Genomic DNA, 22,707 nt, shown 5'->3' with positions numbered 1-22,707 from the left:
AGTGCATAGGTTCGATTTGTTTCTGCGTAAGCACACAAATATCCCCAATATGACAAATTAAATAGCACAACTTAATCATCAAGCACATTGATTCGACTTAGTATTTCTGAGTAAAAACATAGACATCCATCAGTTGTATCTTTCAAGTCACTAGCCAAGATGCCTATAGCACGAATGGCAGCCAACTCAAAATCAGTCTCTACACAGCTCGGGACAAGAAACAGGTTGCGGCTCTCCTGAACTTAATTCTGGAGTAGGTGCCAGTCTGGCCATCTGGAAGTAAGGCGAAGGCGAGAGAGTGGAACCGTTTCTTGCATGGATTATGTAGACTTGGTTCCATGGACCAGGACAGGCAGTGAAAGTACGATCCGTGTAGATGGTATCTGCTGACTGGTCCAAAATTCCTCCAAGTGAACATCATTTTTTGTCCGTGGCAAAACAGGAATGGTCTTCTGTCTGTGGCGATGGAGAGCGCTGCTAATTGATGGGAATAAAAGCAACAAAATAAAACCCTTTCCATATTCGTAAGAAATCTCCGTTTGTAGGATTCCTACTACATCATGAGCATGTGTTTATGAATCACTATTAAATAGTGATTATAAAAGGTGAGCGTATCCTGTCCCACTGGGGGCACCCGTCACAGACACGTGCAAAGGCAGGTCAATTGTTAAGCTGAACATAAAACACGGCAACATAATGGTACAAGTCAAAATCGGGAATTGCCTCAGAAATATTTTGTCACTGATGCCTCAAATTTGGAAATGTCCTCCACGTGTCTACCATAAAACCTTTTAAAACTTTACTGAGACCTTGAATTTTTTGTCTCCTTGATAAACTTCTAAGCAAGAGTCGTATGATGATCAATAAATTGGTAGAAGGCGCACACTTGATTGTACCTCAAATGTTGTGAAACGTAGACACCAAAGGCTGGAGCTGCAGGAAAATTGCTCGACATAAAGGGGAAGCTGACTGTTTGAAAGATGCAGCCACCCCTCATACAGTCTTGTGGAGAGTGTTTTGTCACTCTGAATCTTCATGCATAAACATGAAACAGATTAGGCTGTCTCACTGGTCTGTTTTATTTCTAGTTTGTTTGGGTAAATCTATGGAAGGGAATTGGCTATTTGATATATATATATATGAAACTAAAATTAATCTTCTCAACATATGTATATATTATCAATGTAACTGTTTCACGTCAATATAATTGGATTACTAATTTTCAACAAACTAAAATTAATATATACACGTGTCCCACTTCTGCTCGGTTCATCACATATTTAGCATATATATCTTTGATCCCATTCAACCCACACTTTCAGAGTGAGGCACCTAATCACCAGCACACAGGGTCAGCATATAACCCATCTGGGATTAGAACCTAATTAGGTACCTCACTCTGAGAGTCTGTTCCAATAACGGATGGGACTCATCCCCAAAATGTTCTATAATCTGTACTTTACTAAGAAAGTGTTATCCCAAATATAACATTTGTTACATTTGACTACTTTTTAAAAGGCATTGTGTATCCATAGCTTTCGATCAAGGTGTCAGTTTCCACCTGTCAGAGGGGTACACAAAGTAAGTGATCTAGACTACCATTTGTCGATTTTCCATTTTGTGGAAGCCTCGATGACTGAGTGGGGATTAGATGGTTGACCTTGTGTGCTGGCGATTGGGTGCCTCACTCAAGTATTAGAATATGTACTTCACTAAGAAAGTGTTATCCCTAATATAACATTTGTTACATTTGACCACTTTCGAAAAAGCATCGTGTATTCATACATCATTATCATTATATAATATCTGATAAGTAGAAACCTTCTAAATGGTAGGAAAACCGATCGTCTAGATACATTCCTTGGTCCCCAGTTACATGGTAAACTTGACTTGATAAGTAGAATAGCAGTCAGTGTGTTTCTAAACGCGATTTGCAATTGAGTATTAACAAGACAATTGCAAGTAAAAATTGCCCTAGTCCAGAATGAGTTGACATTAAGTTAACAATGATTTGTTGTTAGCGTAACAAGGCAATAAACAAAAAAGGTGTGTTCTGGAGAAGAGATGGCTAAAGTAATTGTATGTTCATTCAGGATTAAATTGAAACATTAATTACAAATTGTAAACCATGGCTATTATTTTAGTTTTTATTTGTGTCTCGTTTCAACGTACGTATGTGTAAAAAATACAAAACAAGATTGATGATTCAATAATGGCACGCAGTTGGTTAACGAGACAACCTGTTGAGTAGAGTTTTTTTCCAGGTCCCTTCATTTTCCATTTTTTAGAGTTTTACTGTACTAGCTTGCGCCAGGTCTGCAGTATGCCTTTATAGCTGATCAGCTTTCAGCATTCAGACATTGGAAGCTACTAAGAGATTATCAGTGCTGTGGAGGAATGAGATAATAAGACAATGTCATCGGAGAGGTGTAACATCTTGGTCATGTAATTGGTGAATATAAAAAGCAAATTAAGAAAGATATTCTTGTAGGACATTCGTATAGATACCAGGACGACACTGGGATATGTGGGACGTCATGCGCCGCCTTGCTTTACTTAGACTAACATCGAGTCTCTGAAATGAACATATCGTACAGAAAAAACAGTGGTTCAGTTATCTTAATAAAAATATAATAAAAGGGAGCCCAGTGATTCTCTTCATTTTCAGCTAACAACTGAGATGGAAGATTTCCCCGTATATTCCATAATTAATTAACTTGTAGCTGAGTCGTGTCTCCAAATTGAATCAAATGCTTTGCTAAAATCCACAAAAAGGCACACCATTATATTTTGTCTTTATAAGTCTTTTTGGATGAATGTTTGTTGGAAGGAAGTTCATTCGAAAGCATTTTCCATTAATTAATTTGTGTCCATGTGGCCACTAATTCTATTAATGGTAGACAAAAGTAGTTGGGAAAGCTTCCTCTTGCAATGCAGCTATACTTATTTACATCAGAGTCCCTGTTTATGCAATGTCACGAGGTAAAACGTTCGCCATGGTGTCGGGAATATCAGTACATGATTGAATAATGGTATGAAGTGATGAGGCAAGTGACATATTGGACTGTGTAACATGTCAGTCAGAATCATGTCCAGGCAACCAGGCTTACCTGGTTTTATTATTTCACAACATATCAGGGATCGTATACGGCTATTGGTCTATGTTAATATTGATTGTTGCAGTTTATTCCACTTATAAATAATTGCCTTCTGTACCATGTCTGTGAAAGGCACGGTATTTCAAATTCCCATTCAGTCAATATAATTCAGCGTTCATCGCATTCGTCACCATCTTCACCTACGACCTGATTTATGAGGATCCACTATACTTTGGCATCAGTATTTGTGGAAAGAGTCCAATGTAGTCAATAGGTCCTCCCTGTAGTTTTTGTTAAACGGTTGAATGTTATACAAAATCCATGCAAATTGCCTGACATTTGTCAACTTTTCAAATATTTATAATAATTTCTGTTATCCGTCCATATGAATTTGATGTACCAGGTAGGAGGCTTGTTTGAAGTTCCAGGTAGGAGGTTGTTTGGAGTTCCAGGTAGGAGGCTTGTTTGAGGTTCCAGGTAGGAGGTTGTTTGGAGATCCAGGTAGGAGGTTGTTTGGAGTTCCAGGTAGGAGGTTGTTTGAGGTTCCAGGTAGGAGGTTGTTTGAGGTTCCAGGTAGGAGGCTATTTGGAGTTCCAGGTAGGAGGTTGTTTGAAGTTCCGGGTAGGAGGTTGTTTGGAGCTCCAGGTAGGAGGTTGTTTGGAGCTCCAGGTAGGAGGTTGTTTGGAGTTCCAGGTAGGAGGTTCCAGGTAGGAGGCTTGTTTGAAGTTCCTCTTAGGAGGCTTGTTTGAAGTTCCTCTTAGGAGGCTTGTTTGAAGCTCCAGGTAGGAGGTTGTTTGAAGTTCCAGGTAGGAGTTGTTGAATGTTCGGATGTTATGCCGAACAGTGATAAGAACGCACAGGTGTAAATGGATACACTTTCAGAATGTCAACCATATGATAATAACTACTTTTAATTATTTCATACTTCACTACTTGTAACGAGTAAAGTTTTCAAAGATATAACCAGTTGTTCGACCATTTAGTGCGCATGCATTAGTGTTCATACATGACTGCAGTAATACCTTGCCGAAATGATTAACTGTGGAGTCAATATTGTTCCTGTTCATAGGCAGATGTTTCGTGTTCACAGCTGAAGGCAGCGGGACCTGTTTGTCAGGGCAATGATCCATTATATCTGCTACATTTTTCTAGCGTTGAAATAACATCCTCCTGTCACAATTCTCGGAGATTCATAAGTGCTCATCATGTCTACAAGCAGTGGGCATGTATCATGATTCGTTCTTCCACACACTGGAGTTTACTGGGCACTAGTATATTGCACCAAAACATGTCGCCAACTCACGTGTCTAGCGCTCCGACAGAATCATGGCATTTGTTCATATAGAAGAGCACTCGTCCACAGTGGGCATGTTCTGTAAGCATAATCGAGGAGTTCATTCCAGGATTTAGTCTTGCACCACGACTGTGGAATCTATGTATTTTATGAAAACAAAATCAATCTAGATCTAAAGCAAGTCTAGCCAGCTCTGTGAAATCAACATCAGGAAGATTTTTTGTATTTACTTTAGATGAGAGAAATGTATTGGGCAAAATATTGCATAGACTACATGTCAGTCTAACAAGGATTATATGTCCTGCTATATCCTCCAAATTTTGAATCTAATGTTCTGGTCTCTGCATCATTTTCACTCATACAAGTGTCTGTAAGAACAATAAAGTCGGGAAACTCAACACAACCTTAAACAATATGTGCGGTCAATATTGTTGACACCTTGAATATTCCAAAACAAAATTTTGTTTTAACATAATGAACTGAGGGTTTGGGCCATGATATAATCACGATGATGTTACGCAAGTGCATAGCACAGAAAATGTGTATGAAATATAACACATAAAATGGAAACAATAATAAAACTTACAACAGTGCAAACAATTTCATATAAATGAAGCAATCATTTACGAATGAAGAACACACTCCTAAAAAAAGACAGGAATGAAGCGAAGCGTTCATATAATATAACATATAATCAGCAGGCTTGCATGGGATATCTCATGCTCCTTCGGGATTACAAACAATGATTTTAATCTCTCAGTTGCTAGCTATTATATAACGAGTCACGTCTCAGGTAAAAAAATGACCCAGTATGTACAATATTGGATACAGACTTTTGAAAAATCGGTAGATGATTTTGCCAGTCGTATTGTTTAAGTTGAAAACATGAAAAATGACTTGGTTATGTTTTCATATTTTAAATGTTTATTAGGGTGGTGGGAGAGGGGCACACCTGAATCTCCTCTCCCGGATCCGTGTATGCGCTTTATATTACATCAACCCCCAGTCCACCAGCTATCCGACTTGATCTTCACAGTACAACGTATATGTCATTTCTCACACGTGTTTAATGCAACAAACTGCTACTGTAGTCAGGTTCCTTAAACCTTTTAAAATAGGTTAACATCAATAGGTTGATGTAATGTCAGATCCTGATTTCACGTAAGCCTCGTACTTGACCTAGCTCGTGTGAAATGACATCATCTTATCTGCGAGTTGAACACTGCCAGAGGTCACGTCCAGCTGTCTGTATATATAACCACGGGGTGACATTTGATAGATAGCTATCAGTCAGGAGCGATATGACACACACCCATCCATCATCTACAGTGCCGTTGGGCACAACCTTGGAGACATGGGCGACGTATTTTTCACGCGGATGAGTGTCTTATTCCACAGACAATAATTTCCTTTGTTTTTACAATTGAGCCTTGCAGTTGTTAATAGTGATATTCATAAAGGTCGGTGAGCTCCTCACGGTAGTACCTTCGTGGCGCCATGTCAGGTTTGCCCAGGGTTGTAGAAGTAAACAAGGGTACGTTGTATTCGCCAAGTGAAAGCTGGTCGCCTTGACAGCACTTATTCACGGCAGGCTCGTCAAGTGAGCCCCAGATAGCTCCATAAGCTGCACACTGATCTTGTAACATGCCCTATGTATAGAAATATCGTTTTACGACTCTCTATGTGAAAATCCGTACCATATTCAGAATTCAAAATTGATCATACATTCATAAAACACATGCACATTCGTATCACAAAACACAAGATTGTATAGTTTGCTATTTTATTTGAAAAAGAACAAAAATCTTTACATGCTGAAATTACTGTGTAGCTCGGAAAGCTAAGCATCTGCTCAATAATCACACTTCATCAAAGTGTACATGTTAACACACCACGTTGTACACATGTATCTACAACGTAGGATTGTCAGTCCAACAGTGACATACGTGTCTTATCTGGACTAGAATACACATGAAAAGATAATTATCAAAGTGGATATTTTTGACATGTTACAATATATAGGTGTGCCCTTGTGACTGTTTTAGCAATATTTTTACATGTACAATAATTCAAGTATCTAAAACGATTGACATCACTGTGGTATTCGGTCTAACATGTTCAAATGATTACTTGCGTCATACGATATACAAGCTTTTAAATTTCTTATAACCTGGCGGAAGAAAGAGGGGACTATTATGCGCCAGACGGTTTGTGATAGATTTGACAGACTGAGTAGGATAAAACCTAGTATCTAGAACAAACCTACTGGCGTTTAATTACTCCAATGTATGCATGTATTCAGTATTTACATTCCGGCTAACGCTGACAGCTGACTGATGACTCCTATGTATACCTCAAAGCACGCAGTTGGCTCCATTAACAGCTAATTAACGTTAGATGCACTTGGATGATGAGGACAGACGACTGTCATTTGCCAGCAATTAACATTCTTATGAAAATATCCCAACATCAGGCAGTATGTATGATGTCAATGAAGCGTAACCGATGTGATGCTAATAACGCGAAAACGTACTCCCCCAAACTAACAGAAAAGAGATGTGTCATCTTTTTTAGCCAAATCTGTTTGGTTGCAAGTCCCGACTAACCTAATAATACATATTTTATTCACACCACTTTTCTATCATCCCTACCCATCTTGTTGGTGTATTGATTCATATACAATCACAGGAATATTATGTTAGAATTAAGATCCTTCAACTTTCCGGGAGTGCACCATTGTCGCAAAAGTTTATAACCCACGTGCTCAGTTAAAATAATCTACGCTATCGATCTATCATCTGCAATAAATGCTTCTTGATCTAGGCCAATATTATGTTATCAATCCACTTCCACGATGTGTTCTACTTCTAACGCTATCGTGTAGATTAATGCCTATATGACAAACACCGAGTGACGTCTGGGACGGAAAACAGACTGTGTCCCATTGTACAACTACGACTGACTGACTAGATCACAAACCTGTATATATGATCTCAGGGCACGGAGGAGGGATAGTGAAGAATGGACCTCTAACTATGACGTCCTTAACAAGGGGTCACACTGGCCTTCTTTAGTATGTTGGCCAATAAGTACTGAAAGACACATCAGTGAGAATTTGTAATTTATGGTCAATGGTTGAATACGTTTTGTGTTATGATATAGATGAAAGATATTGGATGAAAAAACAGTTGTATTGAATGAAGCAAGGGGAGATAACTGTCTTACATGGACCTTGTCAAAATGTGCAAAGCAAACACTTAGCAAAATGAATCCTCAAAGGAATATCACATCTGTACTAATCCCCAATAGTAAAAAACAAGTGGTAGATGGAAGGTTAATGACCTCAATGTAAAGCCACACTGATCAATCCTATTGTAGCACAGACAGCAAACATCCACAGCTTCAGAAAAGCACGCTTTTGGGCACCGTTACCTGTCAAACGCTTCGTCTTGCATTAGAAAACGGTTTCACTAAAATACCTCCACTTCAATGACTGTGCTTATGGAGGTGGGCACTCTGCATGTGTCTGATGTTATCACTCAATGTGGACAGTAATGAGGACCAGTTTATGATTAACAGTTGTTCGACACATGGCGGTAGGTGTTCTTGTACAATGTCGACACGTGCCATCATTTTAGCTACCCCTCTTCACCTGTACCGGAGCAACATGGTATCCTGTTGGGACATATCTGTGGGCTGGTCGTCGGAGATGTCGTCGTCTTCATCCACCGCTCCGGTCGGCCGACATATGATGGCGGCCTTGATGTCGGTGAACCACAACCAGATGAAAGGGAAGACGAGCGCCTTGGCTGCCCTCAGCCACACTGACACCTTGAGACCCTGGAAGAAGTCGAGGCAGTAGGGCTGGTCGCATGTTGTGGTGTACCTGAGGAGGCTTATGACGAAGTAAGGTACCTCTGGGAAGATGGTCATGAAGCACACAAAGACCACCACTTTGATTGATTCTCCTTTGAATGATACAGGCTTATCTCTGCAGTCATACATCAATTCCTTGGCTGGTACCTTCTTCTTATTGGTGCTGCAGAGACCAGACAGTGTTGCAAGGACGAAGAGTGCGATTGAAGGAAGCACAAAGCAAAGGACATGGGCGCAGACGATGTTCCAAAGGTTCACCTCCTGTACACAACCTGTCTCTGGGTCTCCCATCTCAAATGACTTAAAGAACAGTGGAAGTGCAAGGAGAACACCAATAACCCATGGCGCTATTATCAGCAGCACAGAAACAACAATCCTCAGCCACTTGATCGTGATAGGCTTTTGCATGATGAACAGGAATCGGTCTATGACCAGGGAAATGGCAGTCAGGACGGACAGTGCAGGCTGTAGGTAGTCATTCAGGACTCTCACTGTCATTCGGAGAACACATTCATCCTCCGAGCTATCCAGAATAAGGTGGATGACGGTCGGCATGATGAACCCGCCCATCATGAGGTTAACCACACAGATGTTGACTATGAGGAGGTTCTTGAGCTGCATGCGGAGTGTCCGCTTGGCAAGGATGAGGACGATGAAGAACAGCTGACTGCTGATGATCAGCATGGCCAGGGTAAGCCACACGATGTAGGTGGCGTGCCATGTTGTCAGACTGCCGGTCTTCTTGTCGGCAATAGCCCGCTCTAGTTCACGCCACTGCATCTGGAATACAACACAAAACACTGATCAAATAGCTGAAGAGGTTTGCATTTCAATAAAACTAGCAACACAATAGCTAGAAACACGATTTGTCAATTAGCGGTCTGTAAATAATCGAGTCTGGACAAGACAATTCAGTGATTGACATCACGAGCATCGATCCACGCAATTGGGATACGATGGCATCCATCAACCAAGTCAGCGAGCCTGACCCCCCGATCCAGTTCGTCGCCTCTTACGACAAGCGTAGTCGCCTTTTACGGCAACGATGGCTTGCTGACGACCCATTCTACCCCGGATCTTCACGGGTCTGTCAGTTATGAATGAAAGATCGTCAAAAAACGTCATCATCCTGACAAGTAAATAACATTATCGGATATGTGACCAATTATTTACACCAGTACTAGATGACAGACACATGCATTATCACTGTCAGTAATAATGTGAAGTACCTCTAATTATCCTTTCCGTAATGAGATTCAACGCAGTTTTAAGCGGTGTCGCGAAAAAATACCAAGACGCAAATAACGGGCTTCACATTTATATGGGAACCGAAAACCGGATCTTGTAAGTGGATAGACGGTGCGGTGAAATGTGGTTTAATGTGTGTGCGTGCGTGTGCGTGCGCGCTAATGCCGGTGATATAGTGATAGCCCACTGAGATACCCTACCGCAGTTTGTCCAACTCTACCCTGACACATTATACTAAGTCCGAGCCAACCAGTCCTTGTTTTACCACCTTAATGCCAAGAGCCATGCAGGGTAACCATAAGTCGTTTTACGACTTTTAGTATCACGCGGCCGGGGATCGAACCACCGCTCTCCGGGTAGACGCTCTATCTCCTAGTCCCCTCGAAGTTATAAGCGATCGTTAGGCTACATTGCAGACTTAACGGTAACAGCAATGCTCGTGATAGTTTTCATGTAGCTGATAACTAGATTCGGTATCAGCATGTACGGTAAGACTCCATCAAAATGTTAATGAGTAGACAAACAATGACCCATGACATGTGCCAGGAACAGCGTGACAACAAGTACAAAGCCCCTCGCGTGTTTAGATAACGTCCATGCCAGGCTGTTATTGTACCAATGTAAAGGTGTTTAAGTAGAACATGACCACCAATGTAAATGATACACTCAATTGTGTACTTAAGTTGGTAAACTGGACTCCAGATTGGACCGACATTGACACTGGACCAATCAGGTATCTTTAAGTTCTGTTCAATAAAACTAGGAGATTAATAGTTCCGACTCTTCATATGACATGTGATTAACTATGAGTGAGTTAGTATGGTTTTTTTAGCAATGTTCCAACAATATCACGGTGGGGGACACCAGAAATGGGCTTCACTCAGTGTAGCCATGTGGGGAATCAAACCCGGGCCTTTGGCGCAATGAGCGAACGTTTTAACCACTAGACAACCCAACCGCCCCGATCAATTATGAAATATGTTTTTAAAAATTCATGTATGTCAAGTTTCGACGCTGTTTTTGAAATAGGAACATACCCTTGTCAACATGAGCGAACTAAACATATTTTAGTAATATACTCTCACTGCAATTAAAAAAACATCATCAGACACCTGTACACATGATCATGAATGCATCATACAGTCACCCAGAAGGACATAACGGTCCATGTGGTTTCCATGAAATCAAAGGTAAATGTACGTCTTCATTAGATAAGGTGACGAGGCAAACATTTCGTCAATCTGTTACCAAACATGGAAGCTTGTGATTTTCTTTAACAACTGATTGAACTCTTCGATAGATTTTGACAAACTAATACTGTGATAAGTGCCAATTCTGGATTCTGGTAAAATCTGGATCCTCATATAGACTACTCAACAAACATAGAGTAAGTCTGGATCCTCATATAGACTACTCAACAAACATATAGTAAATCTGGATCCTCATATAGACTACTCAACAATTATTGAGTAAATCTGGATCCTCATATAGACTACTCAACAAACATAGAGGAAATCTGGATCCTCATATAGACTACTCAACAATTATTGAGTAAATCTGGATCCTCATATAGACTACTCAACAAACATAGGAAATCTGGATCCTCATATAGACTACTCAACAAACATAGAGGAAATCTGGATCCTCATATAGACTACTCAACAAACATAGGAAATCTGGATCCTCATATAGACTACTCAACAAACATAGGAAATCTGGATCCTCATATAGAATACTCAACAAACATAGGAAATCTGGATCCTCATATAGAATACTCAACAAACATAGGAAATCTGGATCCTCATATAGACTACTCAACAAACATAAGAAATCTGGACACAGCACGGACATAGTCAACTGAACATAACGGATACTGCAGTAAACGTAAGGCAGAACGAGGAATGGTAAACTTCCACAAATTTTTAGAAGGAGTTTTAACTAGAACAAAGAAAATGAGCGTAAGTTAAACATATACGTTCAGTCACACAATCAACATACATGGTCATATCACACTGGAAAAAGCCACGCAGAATTACTATCAGAAGTGCATCTCGTGCATCTTACCTGCGCCATCTTTGAAATAATTAGTTCAGAAAGAGGCTAAATGTCAAGTGGCCATGTGACCCTGAGACTGAGTGCTGTGCCTTTGTTCTCCACCCCGTCCCAGCCGGACCCAGTATCAATCTGGGATACTGGCCCTTTCACGTCCCCAAACAAGTCTTATCTCCCCGGGCACTAGAACGCTGATGACATAACAAGCCTAGCAGTGCAATAAGGAAATCTAAACACTTCTTTGTGTAGCATGTACCCCGTAGTCATTACGTAATGACCATATAGGAAGTTAAAGTAAGGGGCCAGTCGTAAAGTAAGCATGGAGGTGAAGGTGACCGACGCTTTAGTACGTGGCGTGGTTATGGTCCGGCCGCGGTCAGGTGTGATGGATAATGAGCCTTCTGCCCTCGGGTCGTTCACGAACACGCCCAACCGCCAGAAACATGTCAGTAAAAGACACCATCACCTTCCTCTAAGTAAATTACGAACCTTTATCGGGGCTGGTAATCAACAAAGAACAGCCCCTGTCGTGCTTTTGGACACAGTGGATAAACCGCCAGAGGCTTACTATGTGTACAGGAAAGAAAGCTCCCCAACCTTATATGAGCATGGCATATTTCAAACTTCCAAATTTCCACCAAATTCTATAAAACGACCATAAAGCCCCTCCAGATTGCCTTGCCTTTCGGACATACCCACATCACTAAATGGCCTGGCGGGCCCGTGCGCGAAATACGCATATGTCGGAAAGCGCACGTTTAAACCTAAACTAAGTAAGCAAGTAAGCAAGTACCTGGATGGCTTAAGGCCTGAATGTGACATGTATGTGTACAGGTTGCGGCGACATCACAAAGATACCTTTAGTTTAAAAGATAACGCTGACACCACAGAAACACGGATGTGATAATAAATAACAATGTCACAGTTTTCGGATGTGAAGTGACAGAGATCATATAAGATACTAAATCATATTTCTATGTGGTCGTATTTCCGTAAGATATGCCGGGAACGGCTGCTATTACTGGCAAGTCACAAACACAATGTTTGAAGGGATTCCGTTGGTAGCATTTTTTTACACCGCAGTAAGCACTATGCCGGTTATATCACGGCGGCCTGTGCCAGACAAACCAGTGATCTTTATCATATCATTTTTTTCCTTGAATGTCCTCTTTTTTAGATCAGCTAGAAACGAATTGATGCACTCACTATTGTTAATTGTGAAAGATACTTGTGACGTAAATATTGACCTGATGCTAGTTGGCAATGCAGTTTTACCTAATCACGTGAATGAAAACAGTTTTAGGAATGTACATACACATATATAGAATACAAAAACGTTTGAATGAGCAATGCTAATGTACAAACGTTTCTTTGTTCTTTTTCATTCCTTTCTGTCATATAATTTATTGATTGTAACTAGACATAGATGTAAGTCTATGGAAGAGGGCGTTTTAAGTTGTGATAACTTGAGCCCAATCCTTTTCATGAGAATAAATTATGTTTAAACTGAACTCAAAACATTTGTATTTATTGTTGGCCACAACATGCCACGTCGAGTTCGTACGTTGACACGCAATTGACATGCAATTAACCAAGTCACCAAGCCCGACCACCCTTCCAATATAGTCGCCTCTTACGACAAACCATTATTTGAGTGCAAGTAACCTATTCTAACCCGGGTCCTCGTTGGGTCGGTCTATTTGTTGTGAGTAAAAGCTATCTAGAAACAGAGACCATATAACATAATGCTCATTGCTAGACGTTATTAGGTGCTATTTTGAAAGGTCATATTAGAGAGGATTAATATTCATATAACAACACGATCAATGTTTGTTTGTCAAGAGGAAATAATGACTTTATATTAATATCTGGCATAACAGAAACTAAAGATTTTGACCAGCGCCAATAAGGTTTGAAAGGCAACACACCGTTTGAGGAAACAATCTCGAAAGTGCTCACCGTAAGTTGGCGATACAATGATATTAATTTGGGAGTACCAATTGAGGATAAGATATATGGGTGAACAACTTTTTTATTACAGTTAGGAGAGACGTTTCGGTGTAGGTTCTAACACCTTTATGAAATTGCAAGCAAGTGATAAAGTGTTAGAGTCTACACCGAAACGTCGCTCCTAATTGTAATAAAGAAGTTGTTCATCCATATATATTATCCTTACTTAGAACTCCAACTTCTAAATGCCTCTCAAAGAAGTTGTTTGGGGGGAAGTCGAAATATGTGGTAAAACACCTCAGATCTACGCTACACCTACATCATGTAGACACGCAGGAATATAACAGATACTGTTCATATCGGCTTTAATCTAATAACTCCTCACTCACTCGCTCTGAGAGATCTGTTACAAGTGTGTTTAATCAACATGTCACGTCAAGGTTTTTTTTACTTTGAATTATGAAGGAACCCGTATGGACCATGAATATATTCAAACGTGACAAGCAAGAAGAAGAATATACAACAAATGTGTTGTTTATTTAACCCATAAGTCAGGCAAAGATTCTCATGAAAATATCCCAGGACATTCTGCGACACCAACAAGTTGATCCATAGACTGACAACAGTTTATTAACGTCTCACTTCTGTACATACATAAAACAGCTGTGTACAACTTGACATAGATAGAACGTACAGAACCATTCAATAGACTTATGAGAGACAAATTATCATAAAATTTATACATAAATGATATAAAGATTCTCTAGTGAAACGTTATCCATATAAAAGATGCTTTCTACGATTAAGAATTAAAAAGCAGACTTTGGCAAGTATACACACACTGGAGTCACTGAAAATTAAACAAAGTTTGTCGATATCAGGTATATCTAAAACATTATAAGATTTAGCAATACATTCATTAAAAAGAGTTGCCCTGATATCGTCATATACGCAGTGAAACAAAACATGGACCTCGTCTTCTACGCTGTCATTACAGTGAAAACATTTTCTATTGTGGACAGGTACACCTTCGTACCGACCAGTTTCCACTCGAATAGGAGCCACGCCACATCTAAACTTGGCTAGTGCAGATCTATAGTTTCTGGCCATCTGATTTGAAACATAGTATTCTGTCCCATATACGTGTTTGTAACATCGGTACATTCTCAATTTATTAAGCCCATTTCGCCCCTCTTCCTTTCTTAACATATCACTCCAACGGGTAACATATTCATTCATACACCATTGTTCCACCTGTGTCCAAACAGAAAATTTATCTATAAAACCTGTTGCGTTTAACAGATGTCCTAAATCCATATTAATAAACTTCTTTCTTACCCATAACTGGAAATACATATTCGCCTAGAGGATGTTATTGATTTAACGACATTTAGAAATGTATCAGGACTAGGCGATGATTTTGAGAAACTCCCAAAAGGCCACGTCATTTTGCAGAACTTGTCAAATATGGTTGGTGTTCGACCATGAAATGAATGCCTACGTAATACATATACTACACACAAAAAAGTAACCCACTGATAACAACGCCCGATTCTTTCATATAACTACAGTTAATCCGTCATGCCATGAGATTAGCTATCATAAAATGAAAGAATCTGATGTTCTTAAACTTCTTTTGAGTAGTATATATTAGAAATACAATCCATTTATACAAATATTGATACAGTATGGATGAATACTGCAACAGGTTCTACCATACGGCGCGTGCAGATGATCTGTGCCCTGTTTAGGCTGGACCTATGCTCTACATACTGACATAGCTATAGCCTGACATTTGTCACCTGCTTTAAAAACTAGTATTATTATGTCGGTCGCCTGTCATTGTGAACCAGTGCGGTGCATTCCAAAAGCCAACATGTATCTTTCAATCATTTCAGATGCAAGCAAAATTGTTTCAGTGCACCAGACAGCTACAACCTTGTCAATTGTGAATCCTTTTTGATGTTATCACCCAACACGTACCGAATACTGGAGGTGACGTCATAAATCGATGGGTAGTTATCGGACGGTAGTGTGTATTCCCGGGTTCAGTTCCCTAATTGGATACAATGTATGAATCCGACATTTGATCATTGTTAATAATTCATGGGTTTGTATACAGTACGTTCCTCCATCGGATAGAACCCCGTGAAGTATTGACGCTAGTTGCAATCGATTGATGGTTGATGTCGATGCCGTTGTACGGGGGAATAAAACCTCACTAACTCACGTTAAGGTTCGTCTGTCATACATACCATCACGCATCAGTTATCGACGCATTATGAAATACGTTCTGTACATAATGTATTAGTCTATCATACAGACCCTGAAACAAATATATCCAAACAGCCCATGCAAGTCTATAATAGTGGACAAGTCTAGATTACTGCAGTATCTGAAAATGATATTCTCAGGGCTCCTTTTTATAATATTTTCATTAAGATAATTTAACTGGTTATTTTCTGTAAGATATGTTCATTTCAGAGACTAGATGTTAGGCTAATAATGTATTACATATATCAGATGATCTCGTTGCTGAACCACAGAAAGGTAACACAAGCATTGTGTATGAATCCCCTGTAATACTTTATCCACACTGTCACGTACTGGCCTGGTTGTGTCTTGACGTAAACTAAACGCGTCATGTCAGATTGGATTTAAGTCTCACCTACTTCAGTCAGTCACAAACACTGCGAGGCAATATGCGACTATCCCCGCCAGAATGCTTGGTTTATTGACCAACCATGCAGAACTCAGTCTCCCTCTCTCACAAGGTGATAGGTCAAGCATTGCTGCACATCCTTGTACTTCTGAACGATTGTCTGTTCAAGCGGATATACTTTGAACTGTGGTTACCCTACAGCATTTATTATCTAAACCATTTCTAATCATATTACATGTATTAGAGACTTTCATAAATTTATAAATTCAATACATAATATACAAGATGATATAGAAGTTACAAAACCCGAAAGAGAATTTTTCAATTGAATGTATATGAATCGATACGTATGAAAACACCTGTGGAAGTCGCCATGACAGGCGTATAAAACTGACTGCAGTAGTGAATGCACTAGAGCAGGGAATAATGACCTGTGTCCCTGATGTGGAATTGCCTGTCCTAGTTCTATATGTAATATTTGTTGTAAGCGACCCAGCTCACCCTCAATCACGGCCAGTACTAATGTAAACAAACTGTTTCTGTTAAGCAAACTGCCTTGTTGCTATCAACACTGGTTACATTTCATTATGGACACCCCTAAACCTGCAGAAATATCTTCACATGGACCTCGTCTTCTACGCTGTCATTACAGTGAAAACATTTTCTATTGTGGACAGGTACACCTTCGTACCGACCAGTTTCCACTCGAATAGGAGCCACGCCACATCTAAACTTGGCTAGTGCAGATCTATAGTTTCTGGCCATCTGATTTGAAACATAGTATTCTGTCCCATATACGTGTTTGTAACATCGGTACATTCTCAATTTATTAAGCCCATTTCGCCCCTCTTCCTTTCTTAACATATCACTCCAACGGGTAACATATTCATTCATACACCATTGTTCCACCTGTGTCCAAACAGAAAATTTATCTATAAAACCTGTTGCGTTTAACAGATGTCCTAAATCCATATTAATAAACTTCTTTCTTACCCATAACTGGAAATACATATTCGCCTAGAGGATGTTATTGATTTAACGACATTTAGAAATGTATCAGGACTAGGCGATGATTTTGAGAAACTCCCAAAAGGCCACGTCATTTTGCAGAACTTGTCAAATATGGTTGGTGTTCGACCATGAAATGAATGCCTACGTAATACATATACTACACACAAAAAAGTAACCCACTGATAACAACGCCCGATTCTTTCATATAACTACAGTTAATCCGTCATGCCATGAGATTAGCTATCATAAAATGAAAGAATCTGATGTTCTTAAACTTCTTTTGAGTAGTATATATTAGAAATACCATCCATTTATACAAATATTGATACAGTATGGATGAATACTGCAACAGGTTCTACCATACGGCGCGTGCAGATGATCTGTGCCCTGTTTAGGCTGGACCTATGCTCTACATACTGACATAGCTATAGCCTGACATTTGTCACCTGCTTTAAAAACTAGTATTATTATGTCGGTCGCCTGTCATTGTGAACCAGTGCGGTGCATTCCAAAAGCCAACATGTATCTTTCAATCATTTCAGATGCAAGCAAAATTGTTTCAGTGCACCAGACAGCTACAACCTTGTCAATTGTGAATCCTTTTTGATGTTATCACCCAACACGTACCGAATACTGGAGGTGACGTCATAAATCGATGGGTAGTTATCGGACGGTAGTGTGTATTCCCGGGTTCAGTTCCCTAATTGGATACAATGTATGAATCCGACATTTGATCATTGTTAATAATTCATGGGTTTGTATACAGTACGTTCCTCCATCGGATAGAACCCCGTGAAGTATTGACGCTAGTTGCAATCGATTGATGGTTGATGTCGATGCCGTTGTACGGGGGAATAAAACCTCACTAACTCACGTTAAGGTTCGTCTGTCATACATACCATCACGCATCAGTTATCGACGCATTATGAAATACGTTCTGTACATAATGTATTAGTCTATCATACAGACCCTGAAACAAATATATCCAAACAGCCCATGCAAGTCTATAATAGTGGACAAGTCTAGATTACTGCAGTATCTGAAAATGATATTCTCAGGGCTCCTTTTTATAATATTTTCATTAAGATAATTTAACTGGTTATTTTCTGTAAGATATGTTCATTTCAGAGACTAGATGTTAGGCTAATAATGTATTACATATATCAGATGATCTCGTTGCTGAACCACAGAAAGGTAACACAAGCATTGTGTATGAATCCCCTGTAATACTTTATCCACACTGTCACGTACTGGCCTGGTTGTGTCTTGACGTAAACTAAACGCGTCATGTCAGATTGGATTTAAGTCTCACCTACTTCAGTCAGTCACAAACACTGCGAGGCAATATGCGACTATCCCCGCCAGAATGCTTGGTTTATTGACCAACCATGCAGAACTCAGTCTCCCTCTCTCACAAGGTGATAGGTCAAGCATTGCTGCACATCCTTGTACTTCTGAACGATTGTCTGTTCAAGCGGATATACTTTGAACTGTGGTTACCCTACAGCATTTATTATCTAAACCATTTCTAATCATATTACATGTATTAGAGACTTTCATAAATTTATAAATTCAATACATAATATACAAGATGATATAGAAGTTACAAAACCCGAAAGAGAATTTTTCAATTGAATGTATATGAATCGATACGTATGAAAACACCTGTGGAAGTCGCCATGACAGGCGTATAAAACTGACTGCAGTAGTGAATGCACTAGAGCAGGGAATAATGACCTGTGTCCCTGATGTGGAATTGCCTGTCCTAGTTCTATATGTAATATTTGTTGTAAGCGACCCAGCTCACCCTCAATCACGGCCAGTACTAATGTAAACAAACTGTTTCTGTTAAGCAAACTGCCTTGTTGCTATCAACACTGGTTACATTTCATTATGGACACCCCTAAACCTGCAGAAATATCTTCACAATCATTAGTTTATTGTTTTGTAATCGATTCTGTAATGAGTCCTCGGAGTTCATATTTGAATATTTTATCGCGCTTTCTATTGTCATTGGTTAGTTTTGTTGCGGGATGAAACGCATGCTCGACGAGAATACTGACTGTTGTCCGATCTAGCCCAGCCTAAACAAGACAAACACAACTGTGTATTGACTTCAATTCAGACATTGAGGAATACCACAACAGAGTTGCGTTAATACTTACTTTTATGTCTACCGGACAAAAGGGGAGTCAATAACTCCCGTTATTGATTCTTGATGTCGAATAAATAATCACATTGAAGTTTGAACAGGACGCACCACGTTCGTCTCACAGTTAGGTGTGCCTCGACTCGCCTTCATTTTCGCACCTGACAAAACGCTAGTGATCTACGGCGGTGTCACTCTGACATCACAGGGCCTGATTGCTGTTTACCTGGGCGCTGAGAAGGGGGAGGTTAGGGGGGTTACTGATTATTACCCTTACAAGTGACACGCAATACATATATCTCCCAGTCAACCGAGACCCATGATCAGCTATAGTTATAGCTTAAGGCGCTTTCAGCCTGCATAAGTACTATTGGTATATCATGATTAGCTCTAATCTGTAGCGTGTTAATGTCACAGACAAAACTGAAGCCAAGGTAGAAAGGTGAATGCAGGATGGCATCAAGGCTTGTTCCCACACTGAAACGCTTACAAAACAGAAACAATCTTAATGATAAGAAGAAAAGAAATTTACTACAATTATTGAAGAGTTAATTGCCAAATAACGACTGATAAAGAGGGTTCTTATTCGCGCCCAGCAACATAACAATGATACTGATAATGATCATTAGGTTTAAAGTTTGGCCAGATTTTCAGAAAATATATCAACTAAATATTCTTGAGCACACAGGATCACAATAACCCTTTTTCTAGGCCTTTAAGTGACCTCTCTCATCCCGTGTTGCAGTGACATATGATGTAGACGTGCTCAACTGACAATCCCATATATTTAAGTCATGGAAGTCGTTTTAACATTGGATGGTGCACACATCCTGTATATACGTGTTACAATACCTTCCACAATAATAGTCAGTGTAACTTTCTACTTAGTCGACAATGTTGCCTCTGTGGTATTGAATATAGTATAATACCCACCCAAAATACAACCCCTCTCTCGACATGATCAATCTACAAATATTACCATCACAACATTTGTTCGGGTGTATATATCATATAGAAATACGGGTATACACTATAACAATCTAGCGACCATTTATCTACATGGACTTTGAGACCAGCAGTTGATCCTTGCAATATTATTAACTCACCTTGGCGAGGTTTCAAAACATAGTCCGCCATCTTGCTTCACATAACGCAGTGGTCACAAATAAGTTTCTAAAACTTTTATTTAAACCTTGAGGCTCAGTAAAAGTGGTCAAACTAGACTTATGAACCGTTTGATATATAGTCTCTGTTGATTTGTAAAATTTGTGTACATCTTTGGAAAGGTAACACGAACACTTACCGTTACAGACGGGTGAGTGAGAGTCGTCTGCCAGTTAATTTGTCGTCTGCTTTCCTCGTGACGTCACAGATCGCGCGGACCTCCAGGCAGATAATAGCCTCTCTTTGTTTTACAAATCAATGCGGATCGTGGCTGGAGAGTCGAAGATTCTTGCACGTTATAATGCCCATTGGTAACTCACCGTGTCAACACAGCGATTCGGAGCTTGCATTCAGAGGCGTTTATCTCGGACAGGTGCACTCCGGAGGTGAGGCCGAGGGCAGTCCAAGCTCCACACAGCGTTTGTGTCCTGCATAGCTGCGCGTGTTGACACAAACCCTGTCCGCACACATTTGTGGCCCCACCCCCCGCGGTGTGTTCCCGGACTCAAAGCAGCTGGCGGGTGGGTGTTACCTACGAGTGAGTTTGATTACCCTTTTAATATTTTCATTTCTTAAATAAATCGTGGAGTTATATAAGGAAATGATAGTTTGCAGCGTGCCTCAAATGGATGGCTGATCGCCTCCCCTTCCTAGAGACAGATCGTCCGTCCGTCCGGAGAGCGGAAGGTCCAGGGTTCGATCCCCGGCCGCTTCATACCAAAAGACGTCAAAATATGGTACTTGTTGTTCTTCTGTCTGGCACTCGGCATTAAATGGCTAAAACAAGAACTGGACGGTTCGGAGTCAGTATACTGTGTGTCAGTGGGGTATTCATGTCAAACTCCGGCATGGTATTCAGTGGACTGGCACTATAATATCGGCAATAGCCCGGACTAGCTCACACACACACACACACACACACGGCTGCACGTTGCTATATAAGTGCAATAATCTTGGACGCGACGCTAAACCCAATGTCACCTCACCTCACCCAATGGGTGTCTCTTCCTGGTTTTGCCATGACGTTCACATATGTATATGCAAGGAAGCAAAAGTGTAGGCGGGGACGTATTTTATTACGTCCAAAGATATGGTTGGGCGGGCGGTCTGAAACAAGAAAACTAAGTGCGAAAAAAACACATACTAACCAGCAACATGCAATTATTTTAAGAGTTGACGTGAAGCTTCACATGGAAATGACATCAAAGGCCCAAAAGACTTTGTTTTTGTGTTCCGTAGTTATATTTTGATATTAAACTAGTTCGAGACCGAATCGTCGTTATATCAAGCTGATTTTGTATTTGCTTTTGGGACTCGGGTATAACACGATGTACAAAATGCGATGAAAATAACACGTGTACTATGACAATCTTTTCACACTGCTATCAAGAGGTACATTGTGCAATATCTGGAGCCGTGAAGATCCGGGGTAGAATAGGTTTTCAGCAACCCATGCTTGCAGTAAAAGGCGACAATGCTTGTCGTAAGAGGCGACTAACTGTATCGGGTGGTCAGGCTCGCTGACTTGCTTGTTGTATGTCATCGTATCCCAGTTGCGTGGATCGATGCTCCTAATGTCAATCACTGGGTTGTCTGGTCCAGACTCAATTGTTTTCAAACCGCCGTCATATAGTTGAAATAGTGCGGCGTTTTAACCAACAAATAAACAAACAAGCAAGCAAAACAATATCTGACTTCTTAACGGGGTAAGTTTCAAGAATCTCTATCGTGTATAGACTACATTTTCGGATATTACTCACGAACGTTTCGAAATTTATCATTTGACAGAAAAATCAGAAAGTGACTTCAATCTATCTATATTTTGGGACGGGATTATATATGTTTATATGTGACGAAAGTTGGCACAGTAAACATATACACCAATACTTGAGACAGTCGAATATGGACCAATCGAGACAATCCAGTATAGGCCAATGTTTGTTGCCAACAGCTGACGTGGACCCTATGCCAAGGAGGGTAGACATGATCCTTAAATATCCTGGATATGATATCATTATAAGTATCTTACATAAATAGAATAGAGATATAATACCCTGGCTTAACGAGGATGGCAGTTTATCTGCATGAGGTATGAAACATGGTTGTAGCGATACGTATTAGACAGCCCTTGTGTACGACAAAGATGTATCGCTGTGAAATATGACCCTGTATTCTGACATATGAGTTTAATGTGGTGACGTGG

General features: G+C 40.1%; 1 protein-coding gene across 3 annotated transcripts; it reads right to left on the bottom strand.

The window, feature by feature from the left end:
* Positions 1–6,173: 6,173 nt before the first annotated feature.
* On the bottom strand, positions 6,174–20,906 carry LOC139448592 (somatostatin receptor type 5-like). Of its 3 annotated transcripts, none has more exons than XM_071230248.1 (2): positions 20,644–20,906; positions 6,174–9,048 (listed from the first exon to the last, which is right to left on the bottom strand). In XM_071230248.1, exon 2 carries the CDS (start codon positions 9,046–9,048, stop codon positions 8,041–8,043), a length of 1,008 nt encoding a protein of 335 aa, XP_071086349.1. In that variant the 5' UTR covers positions 20,644–20,906; the 3' UTR covers positions 6,174–8,040. The 3 variants fall into 3 exon arrangements, with proteins under 3 accessions (XP_071086349.1, XP_071086294.1, XP_071086403.1); XM_071230193.1 differs by having other exon boundaries at positions 20,825–20,892; XM_071230302.1 differs by lacking the exon at positions 20,644–20,906 and adding an exon at positions 20,447–20,466.
* Between the last annotated feature and the right edge of the window lie 1,801 nt (positions 20,907–22,707).

The sequence above is a fragment of the Haliotis cracherodii genome, unplaced genomic scaffold, assembly GCF_022045235.1.
Source record: "Haliotis cracherodii isolate W230 unplaced genomic scaffold, xgHalCrac1.p SCAF_1, whole genome shotgun sequence".
NCBI classification, from domain to species: Eukaryota; Metazoa; Mollusca; class Gastropoda; order Lepetellida; family Haliotidae; genus Haliotis; species Haliotis cracherodii.
Note: the sequence above shows the minus strand (reverse complement) of the source record. Positions and strands in the feature narration are given on the sequence as shown.